This window comes from Carettochelys insculpta, chromosome 6 (genome assembly GCF_033958435.1).
Source record: "Carettochelys insculpta isolate YL-2023 chromosome 6, ASM3395843v1, whole genome shotgun sequence".
NCBI classification, from domain to species: Eukaryota; Metazoa; Chordata; order Testudines; family Carettochelyidae; genus Carettochelys; species Carettochelys insculpta.
Window position 1 is genome coordinate 113,627,647 of NC_134142.1, and position 10,727 is coordinate 113,638,373.

General features: G+C 48.8%; 1 protein-coding gene across 3 annotated transcripts in view; it reads left to right on the forward strand.

The window, feature by feature from the left end:
* PIDD1 (p53-induced death domain protein 1) overlaps positions 1–10,246 on the forward strand; it is a 28,224-nt gene extending 17,978 nt beyond the window's left edge. The window contains exons 10-16 of one of the 3 annotated variants that reach the window (XM_074997863.1): positions 1,079–1,214; positions 1,910–2,060; positions 4,737–4,860; positions 6,407–6,525; positions 7,015–7,122; positions 8,380–8,585; positions 9,199–10,246. In XM_074997863.1, the coding sequence (XP_074853964.1) occupies positions 1,079–1,214; positions 1,910–2,060; positions 4,737–4,860; positions 6,407–6,525; positions 7,015–7,122; positions 8,380–8,585; positions 9,199–9,436 (1,082 nt within the window). In that variant the 3' untranslated portion in view covers positions 9,437–10,246. Of the gene's footprint in view, positions 1–1,078; positions 1,215–1,909; positions 2,061–4,736; positions 4,861–6,406; positions 6,526–7,014; positions 7,123–7,974; positions 8,308–8,379; positions 8,586–9,198 lie in introns of those variants that run through there. The other 2 variants (XM_074997864.1, XM_074997865.1) reach the window with 2 other exon arrangements.
* Positions 10,247–10,727: the final 481 nt, after the last annotated feature.

Below are 10,727 nucleotides of genomic sequence, written 5' to 3' on the forward strand. Positions count from 1 at the left end.
ATTCGGGGGAATCCAGAAATGTTGAACTTGCATTTAAATGCTTTCCCTGATAAAGCGTCAAGCAGATCTGAGATAAAAAGGATCAAGTCCCAAGGGTCTCAGACTAGTCCCAGGCTTCTCTTCATGGTTCAGAGCCTTCGGTGAACAGTAGGCAATGTTGGAGACTTATTTCCTAAATATCACTGATCGTTTGCTGCTCAAAGTGACATAAGACACTTGCCTCTTTTCCATAATTCTCAGGTGACAGAGTCTTTTCTGTACACTTTAAACAGAGATGAACACTGTAGAGAGAGGAGCCATTTGGCTATATTGTTGAAGGTTAACAAGATATATGTGTGTGTACACACACACACACACACACACACACACACACACACACACACACACACACACACACACACACACACACACACACACACACAAATTACCTACTGCTGTGTCCCTAGAGATTGAGTTTGGGTTACTTATCTTTCACACTGCTTAATCTTTTGCATCACAAGTGCATAACTCCTTAAATATTTGCACATACATCTCAAAGGGATTAGGATGGCCAGTGTGTTACACATTGTGGGTAGAGGCTTCACATGACGCTCTTTGGCAGTCTGTTATGCAGACATCAGGCCCACGGAAACCCTTTAAAATCATAGGCACCTCCTGTGCTGCCTGGTAGTTGGCATCAAGAGACCCCAGGACACATGGGCTCCAGATAGGACTGGGGCCTCTCTGTGTCAGGAGGTGTGCAAAATATAGGAGTAAGAGAGAGGTCAAGCAAGTCATCTGCTTAAGAGATAATCAGGTGACTGATCTCTTAAAGCTAGGAGTCACACTGGAGTTTCTGGAGCACAGAAATAACAAATTAGGTATTCGGGCCTGGTCTTAATCAAAGAAGTGTTCTGGCAGAGCCAGAATTTGGCATTTCCCAAAGGTAGGCCATTGTGGTTTTTGAAAACCACACCTCAGGCTTTAGCTGTGTTGCACTTGGCTTTGTTAAAGCAATGCGCTAGCAAAAAAAAAAAAAAAAAAAAATCCATGTTCATCTCAAACTAGACTGCAGCGTGTATCTCTTGGTTGTTTTTAGGTCTCACCCTAGATCGCTCCAGGCTGCATCTTCTTCATGGTGATGTGCAAGCCCAAACCTGGGATGACATCACCAATCAGGTGGTGCTGGAGTTCACCCACCTCTGTGTGCTATTTGAAGTCACCCACTTCTCCTGGTGAGCTCTGACCCATCCATGGAAACATTTGAAGAAGAAGCTGGAAGGTATATGGCTGTGCAGTACCTCAGAGCCAGGGCTGAGCTGCCATTCCTGCCAGTTTCCACTGAGCCCCAGCTGACTGGCAGGGTTGCTCTTGTCTGTTCTCCAGAAGGATGGGATGCTATGGCTTTTTCTCTCCAGTTAACACTCTGTTCCTTGGGGCACAGGATAGCTGCGCTAAGCAAAAAGCTCGGTTCTGTGTCCTGGGAGGGGTTGTGTTTCGCTCCATGCCCTTCCCCTGCCACTGGATTGCAGTGAGCACATTCCTGGTTGCCCTGTAGGCCAGGTGTCTGTAAATGGCTCATGTTCCAGCTAAAACATTCTGACTTAGAACCTATTCCCATTCAGTAGTGCGGTTCCTAACCCCCCTCTTCTCCCTTTTGCTCAAATCCTTCTCTCATACACGGAGCTGGCTGCACAGCAGGAGTCTCCTTCCTTGTAAGTTGTCTCCCTCACTTTTGAGCTGGCAGTCTGCTTTTTGGAGGATAAACCATGTCAGGAGGACAGGCTGGTGCCTGCATGTAAGCTCCCTCGAATTCTCATTTTGCTTTTCCCCTTTGATGGAAAAGACGTGCCACTGAAGACCCTCCCACTCAGGTTCCCATCCTTGCCCTGGGCAGAGTACTCCCTCCCTCAGCTGCTCTTTTCCCCAGGTACTGGCTGTGGTACACCACCAAGACCTACATCGGCGGCATGGCCAGGAAGGTGTACAAGAGGCTGCGCATGTACCAGGTGAACTTCATAGCGCTGCAGAGGAAGAGGGACCCTGAGCAAGTCTTGCTGCAGTGTGTCCCCAAGCACAAGGTATTGCACATGGTGCCCTGCCAAGGGGCCTCACTTCAGAGCTATTGGAGGGGGTGATGGAAGCAACTGTGCCTGGCACATTGACCAAATGGTTCTGCCCATTTGGCCTGCGACTGTTGGATGGATTGAGGGTTCCTGCTGCAATGGTGGTTTGCGTGCCATGGATACCAGCCTGCTGTGCAGTGGACAGAGCAGTATTGCATCCCATACCACTGTCTGATGCAAAGATGGCCAGTCTGTTTCAGCCTGACTTAACAGTGACAGTTGTGCTGGTATAATCTCCTGGGCTAGCTGGTCCTACTTGGGTGTAATTCTTGTGTATTGTGCTCCAGTGTTGAAACCAAACTCATTTATTAACACCAGAAGGGAGATATCAGCCCCTGAGGATCTGGATGAAATTCTGTCTTCAATGAAGCTACAATAGCAAAGGTCCCATTTGACTTCAGTGGTGCCAGGATTTCACCTCTGGAGTCTTGTTTTCCTGACCGGGAAGTTCCCACTGTTGGTCTCAGAGGGTCCACTGGTAGGATACTAGAAACCTGTGTGCAGGATGAGATCTGATGCACAGCATTAGCCCAGCTCAAACGATTGTTTGAGAAGAGCTTATATTCTTCGGTGGTTGCATGCTGCTGCCCCAGGGTGAAGCTTTCAGCAGAATTCAGTCTGTGTCCTGGCCTGAGATAAGTGGCACTGTAACACAGGGGCTGTGTAGGGAAAATATCTCCCCACTGCGTAACATTAGGGGAAGAGGGGAGTACACAACTTCGTGGTTTTGAAGGGGTTACCAGCAGGATAAAAGTCATCTCTTCAAACACCCAGACACTGCTGCTAATGATGGCAAAGGAATTTTCAGTGCAGTGTTGCTGTAACTGTGTTGGTCTCCGGATATTGAAGGGACAAATTAGGTGAGGCAATTTCTTTCATTATACCAACTTTTTTTGGGTGGAAGGTGCAGGCATTTGAGCTCTTCCGCATACAGAGCTCTTCTTTAGGACTGAGGAAGAGACCAGAGTGCGTCTGAGCGACATAGTGAGTGGTCTGTCCCAATCTGTGTTTAGTTTAGACACTCTGCTTCCTTCCCCAGACCTGAAAATGGAATTGGACGAGATAGTTTAAGCATTCCGCTAGTGCAGGAAAAGCGGGGTTAGTTAGACTTGGGCAGTACCATCCACTCTGGCATGATCCAGCATGGGCTGGACCAGTTCAGGTCATGTTTGTGTTAACCCTGCTGCCAGAAGGACTAAGCATAAATAGCCATTTCTCCTCCATCACAAAATGAGGAGCATACTTGTGTGCATTGGCAAGCTAAGTATGAGCCAAAACGTGACCCTACTGGGGGTGAAAAAACCAAACATATTAAAGCATCCCAGAACCAGGAGTGTGGTGAGCAAGCCCCAAGAAGTCATTCTTCCACTCTAGTCTGCACTGGTTAGGCCTCAGTTGGAGTATGCTCTCTACTTCTGGGCACCATATCTTAGGAAAGATGTGGAGAAATTGGAGAGTATCCGGAGAAGAGCAACTTCAGGTTGAACCTCTATTGTCCAGCACCCTCAGTACCTGACTGGTGCCAGATGAGACAGTTTGCCAGACCATGGGAGTTCAATAGTCTAATACATTACCAACACTTCCACTGCTTACTGGGCTTTTAGAAGACACCTAGGGGTAAACTACAGCTGATTAAAGAAGAATTTTGGTGCTGATGCTAGGGCGGGGGACTGGACCTGATAACCTTTGAGGTCCCTTCCAGTTGTTGTATTCTGTTTTTTATAAGTGTGCTGGGGGAGCCACTTGGTTTTCAGCTACAGTCACTTTTTTAGTGGCAGTTAGACCCTTAGGGAATGCTGTAGGTTTTTTGTTAGTTTTTATATTGGGGAAAATGAACTTTCCATTGGAAGTGCAAGAGCAAAATTTCTCGGACCCACTTCTGTTGTGGGAAGGGGGCTGTGAACGTGCACAGCTCAGAGCATGGAATTGGGTAAGTGGTCAGGGGCCACACTTTCCTACAATATTAGTGGAGGAGTTGTGGAGTAAGGGATGGAGGTTGGTACAGGAGGGAGCTCTGGATAGGGATTTGGATGCAGAAGGGGTGGGGGTATGAGTTCTGGGAGGGCACTGGGATGCAGGAGAGGGTTGTGACTTGGGGCAGGAACATAGGAGTAGGTCTAGGAGGAGGTGAGGTGCCACATGCTGGCTCTGGCTGGGAGACACTTGCTGTAGGTGGCTCCTAACCAGTGGCCCGGTGAGACTCTTGGACAAGCTCCCTGCCTGCCACACACAGCCCAAAGCAGCTCCTTGCTGAGGCCTGCATGTGTATGTGTGGTGCACGCCCCTTGTGGTGAAGGGGCCAGTGGGTCTCCACATACTGTACATGCCCACAACTCCCAGTGGCCCATTTTCAGCTAATAAGAGCTGTGAAGATTGTACTGAGGGTGGAGGCAGTGAGGGGAGATTCCCCTCCCTGCAGAGGCATGTGCTGCACAGACACACATGCTGGTCCCAGCACCCTGCTGCTCTTAGTGCTGTGAGGGGCTGTGGCTGCCAAGGAGCCTGCAGAAGAGTCCCACTGTGCCGTGGTGGGCTGGATCCAAACGTTCAGCAGGTCAGATCCGGTCCACAGGCTGTATTTTATCTGCCCAGGGCCTAAACAGAACCCTTGGTTGCTTTCATCCTTTGTAGGTCGACCCTGTTCTGGGAAAGCTTTCTGACCGCTACCAGGGGCCAGAGCCATCCGAAATTGTGGAGATGTTTGAGGGAGAACAGTTCTTCGCAGCCTTCGAGCGAGGCATCAACGTCAGCGCCGGTATGGCAGAGTCCCCTTGTCCAACCCACTCTCCTTTTCTTTGTCCCTTTTGCCTTCATGTCCCTCTCGGCATCTGCTGTTCCCTTCTGTATTCGCTTAGCTGATTTGGCAAGCGGAGCTCCGCGCTGCTGCTTGTGCTGATTCACTGATGATCAATGCAGCTGTCTTCCTCCTGCTCTCTGGAGACAGAGGCCTGCAAAACATGCTTTTGGTAGTGAATTCTTCCTGGGGTGTCACTGCTGCTGACTTTGCCCTCCTCATACAAACCACAAAACCCCCCAGAGGATCACAGTCTAACACAGTGTGTTAGTACATAAGTAAGCTGAATACACAACCTGTGTTCTCCTAGCACACGCTAGCTAAGCTAACAAGTCTTCTCCATTTCTGATGTAGTTTATGTACAAAGCCATTTCTGTGGGGAGGAATGCTTGGAACAGTCCAGCACAGAGAGCTCCTTGTGTGGAGTTTTAAATGTTTCTCTGCCGCATGGGTTGTTCCCACTTTATCTCCTTCTTTCACTAAGTCACCTTATGGGGTGGAACTAGAACTACAAGACTGTATCCTGGTGGACCAAGGTGGGGCAGGGCATCACAGCTGCAACTGGGGCCAGCTTCTGGTCTCTGCTACCCTGGTGTGTAATTCCACTGTGACTTCATCAAAGGCAGTAGATGCTCTCAACTTGCCCTGGGGTAGATGGTTCCAGAATCGGACCCTTTACTGCTGACTTGCATTGTTCTCTGTAGCCTCGTCTCAGGGCCTCCGAAGTTCTCACCTACCCTTTCTCACAAGCATCTGGCAGGATTGTACAGTGTATGAGTCCTAAGCAACATATACAGCAGTATTTTTCCTTCAGCCTTGCTCAAGCCTCTTTCTCCTCATTAAAGGAAACATCTGAGACAGGTGGTTTAATTTGTTTTAACAGCTGGTTCTGCCTGCTCGTTAACAATCCATTCCTAGGAAAGAGGGTGTCAATATTTAACCTCAACACCTTCCCCTCCCTTTTCACTCCTTGAAACTCGTCTTCCTCTGGTGGCCACTTTTCTTTTGCTCCTGCATGATCTGCTTCCTCTGCAATCATGGGTAGCAGCCCTGCCCCATAGGAGATGAGCCAGGAAACAGGAAGGATCCTCTGGGTTGAGGTTGTGGGGGAGATGCTGGTTCCATGTCCTGGAAGGGGTGGGCCAAGGGTGGAGGGGGTGAGGTCTAGGGAAGTCAGCCCTTAGCACTGCTCAAATAGGGGTGCTGAGCCCCCCACTTCCCTTGGAGCCATAGAGCAGCACAGAATCACTGTCCCCAGCACATCAAAAGGACCTGGTGCTCCAGCTGCTGCTGCTGTCCAAGTAGCAGCTGCAGCAGGTGGAACTCTGAGCACTTCTGAAATGCTGGGTCCAGAGGCAACTGTCCCCTCTACCCCTGCTCTCCCTCTGGTCAGCACGCTGGGGAGGAGTGCACTTTTGCTCTGGGAAGCTGCTGATGTAGTTCTTGCTTAGCAACAGGAAGGTTTTCTATTCATGGCTTGATTTGGGTTTATCCTGGTTCTGCTCAGACCGCCCAGACTGTGTGGATGGCCGGCTCTTATTCATTTTTTACTCCCACTTGAAGAACATGAAGGAAATCTATGTGACCTCAGAGGTAGACAGGAAAGGCCAAGCTGTGAAAGGGCAGGTGAGTTTCTGGGGCTATTGCTCTTTGGCTCAAGGTCTTGGTTTTATTTTTCTGCAATCCTCAGCTTTCTTGTGGCGCTCCTCAATGCAGTGCCTGAGCCTGGAGTATGTCTGAGAATCAGGTTTCTGCTCTTCCTCACCAGAGACTGACCTGTTTAAATATGCCCACCGGAGAGCGCATAGCTTGAATACTGATAGTTGCTCTGTGCCCAGGCTGGTGACTGGTTATCTGCCTGCCATTAACTCTCTGCCTATTAGCAGTCAGAGGTCAGACTTTATAGTGGGGCCTTGTATTCTTGTCACTGGCACCCACTTGGTCAAACTGCAGATGCCACTCCAAGTGAGGATTGTGTGATCTCCTGTAGGGACGGGATGGGAAACATCATTCATACATACATAAACCTTGCTAAATAAAAAAACCTGCAGAATAGATGGAGATGGATATTAAATGCCATCTAGGTCTGACTGTGTGATCTCCCCTGCTTGTGAGGTCTCCTTCTATCGTGGTGAAGTTCCAGACAATGTACCTGAAGATGCCACCAAGAAGCGGCGAGGGCCTGATTCCCACTGGCTGGCCACTCTGCCAATCAAACTGCCTGTGAGTTAGTCGGTCGCTTGTGGGGAAGCAAAATGTGGATGGGGAAACATTTGTGTCTGTTTACTAAGCTGACCTTTCTTGCTCTTAGCCCTGCAATAAGTAGGGTGGACTATGGCCAGAAATGTGGTGTAGAGAAACTGCATGATGGAAGGGGAAGAATCCCTTTTTCTTGGGGGTGGGGGGGAACAGAGAGAGAGAGAGAGAGAGAGAACGAGAATGAACATGCTGTCCTGTGTGCAAGGGGGGGAGCAGAGAGACTAGCTGTGCATGTGTTTTCATGCCTCTTAAGTGTGAGGGACAGGTAGTGAGATCACTTGATGGTGACCAGGAACAATTGCACCAATTTTCTCCAACATTTTTACTCATGTTCTTTAAAGGGTCCATGGCCATTTACTCTCTGTCTTTCTCTACTGCTGTGAGATTGTCCCTCCTCCCCAAGGAGGTGGGCGTGTAACTGGAACTATTCCCCATCCCTCTCTGGTTTATCCACCTTCCTGTCTGGTGCCGTTTGCCATAACTCTGAGCTGGTATGGATAGGATGAAACATTTCAGAGGATGGATTATTGCTCCCTGAATGAATGAGGGAGCTTGAGTAGGAGGAAGCTGGGCAAAACAGAGGACAGTCTGTCTCTTGCAAATGAATACGCTGGTGATGGACATCGCTGGGAAGGAGGTTTGTCCAGTACATGGCAGCTCAAAGGAGTTTTAATGAAACCATTGGGCTGGAAGGAGGCATGGGTGCCTTAAAGGGACCTGACTGGCCAAGCTGTGTGTGTCATGACAAGGTTTATTTCTCTGGAGCAGACTCTAGCCTGTGAATATTTTGTTTTCTCTTTTGAATCTCACCCTAAGGCTTCCCGCAGAGTAAGCACTGTGGGCTACGGTACCACTGGCACACGCGCAGCCTTGGTTTGGGGCCAAGAGTGAGAGCTCTCTTCATGCTGAGGGACCTGTACTCAGGGAACAACTAGTAATGAATCTCCCAAGATGGCAAGAAGGGATTCCCACTTCAGGCGGTGACTGTGGGTGCTGCTGGACCAATTGGCAGAGGCACTGAGCACCTGTAGCTCTCCCTGGAGTCAGGGAAACATGAGGTGATCAGCACTTCTGACAACTGGTTTCCTAGAGCCCACGTTAAATCTACCTCTCTGTGATGGGGATGGGGGGCAGTAGTTTGACTAAGTGACGTGGGTTTGCCCCTCCAAGAGGAAATCGCTGCATCTGGGAGTACTTCTGTCTCTCTCTTCCATTAAACAGAAACTGAAATCCCATAGGGGAGAGCATTCAGGCCCCAAGAATGGCTTCTCCTTCCCTCCTCTGAACCTGGGGAATGCAGAGACCGGCTACGTGACGCAAACTAATCTCCTTGGCATTGCTGGGCGCATTGGAGCTGACTGGCAAACCATTGGCTTGAACCTGGGGCTGACATATCAACAGATTGAACGAATAGGATACAACCATAGGTGAGCTGTGTGTGCAGTGAGTGGTATGATGGCCCCATGGGTTGACACACTAACACACCTTCAGGGTAGCGGTGTTTCCTCTACAGCTGGTGGAAAATTTTCCACTGAAACTATTTACCAGTGATAAAATAGAGGTTTTGAAACTTTTTTTTTAAAGTCACGCATTTTAATATTTTAAAAAAGAAACCTAAATATTTTGCCTACAACTGAAATATTTCCATTTGAAAATGCTGCCATAGTATCATGGGAGTTGAGTGCTTCCAGTTCCCATTCCCCACGGGCAGGGTTCCCAGGCAGGACTATACCTGGGATCACGCACCATTGCCAGGGATTCACATGACGCACGTTGCCTCATCTCCCCAAGACAGGAGATTCTGGTACATCCTGGGAGTTCTAGTCTGACCCGGGAGGTCTGGCTGTTGACAAGAAGCGGGGTTTGAAGCACAGTAGCAGCACATTCAAATCAAAACAGTTTGGTTTTCAGTGGAAAATGAAGGGTTGGGTAGTGAAAAGTCAGTCAGTCAGACATGATGCCACTTTCTGGGATCTGGACCTGGTCACAGCCTCAAGGGAATGGTGGGTTTCTTGTTTCTGTGTTTTTTGCTCCTCTCAGGGCGGACCTGGACATGCAGATCCTGAACATGCTCTTCTCCTGGGCCCAGCAAAACTCTGCAGACCCAAACTGTGTGGAGAAGCTGATCACAGCCATGAAGGAGAGTGGCCGCCAGGACATCGCAGATGAGATTGAAACAGTCATCGAGCTGGGAAGACAGAAATACAGGGCGTCCATCCGCCGGGTGGGACTGGATCAGGAGAGCGGTGCTGAAGACTCCGCAGTAGGCATGGTGTAGCAGAGTTCCTTCTCCAAGCCACTTCTTGCTGCGGTGTCTCCTTTTGTGTGCATTAGATGGCAGTGCTGCACAGAGACTCTCAGCTAATCCACATGCCGCCCTCCACCATGGGAGGCAGCAACACCAGCCGGACTGTGATCATCTACGATTAACCCACTGTGCTCTGCAAAGGGTATGCTGGCGTGTGACTCTAAGTCAGTACATGCCAACGTCTCAGTGTACCCAAAACTATGGGAAAGGCTGGTGAGTCCTGAGTTCAGGTCCTCTGGCTTTCGAGGGTTGTGAAGAAACTCAGAGCAGGTTTTAAAAAAAAATGGCGAAAACTGCTTTTAACAATGTTCACGTGATAAGATATTTATGTGTAATTTTTATGCCTAAACCTATGTTCTGCTAATGATTTGGGATCTGAACATTCCTCAACTCATCTCTTCTTTCAGCATTTCTTTAGGGCCGGATTCATCTGTCTTCTGGTGTTTGATGTAAAACCTAGTGGAGAAATCCCAGCATGCTAGCTTGTGCTGTGACCTCTCCAGTCTCCAAGCAAAGGTTGGGTCAGTAGTTGGATGAGGGGGCCTCCAGCTGTCGAAAGTACCTTTTGTGGCTCCTATGATCCTGCTATGATCACTGTAACTGAAAGAAGTTGGCAAAAACATTTTCTCTCCATCCCCACCCCCAACCTGTTTACATTTTGCACCACCTCTTTCCCTGCATTCATCTCTGTCACTTTGGCTGTGTCTACACTGAGCTCCAGTGCTGACAGTTTGATGGAAATAAGCAGTCTCGAAAATGCAGCAGAACTCAAGCTGTGTGGATGTGATTCTGCTGGCAAAAAACCCCCTTTGCTAGCAGCCCCTTATGCCTGATTTTTTTTTTTTTCCCCCAGGCATAAGGGGCTGCCAACAAAGGTTTTTTTTTTTCACCGGCAGAACCACGTCTACATGGCTTGAATTCTGCTGCAGATGTGCAAATTAGCCTCATGAATATGCACATCACCTGCAAAGATATGCAAATTAGTCTCAATTTTGCATTTTTGAGACTGCCTATTTGCATCAAACTGTCGACACTGGAGCTCAGTGTAGATACAGCCTTTTATTTTTATTGAGAAGACAAATATTAAGGAGGAAGCAGAAGCCCCCCCCCTCCGATTTTTTAAATTTCAGGGTATGGAATATATCAAGTGCTCAAGTTTTTAAAAACTAACTAGTGGGAATTGGAAGGGAACTTCCCCTAAGGTGAAGTTGTTCCATAATTGTCCATTTGGGTTCATTGTATCTCTCTGTGAAGCAGCTGA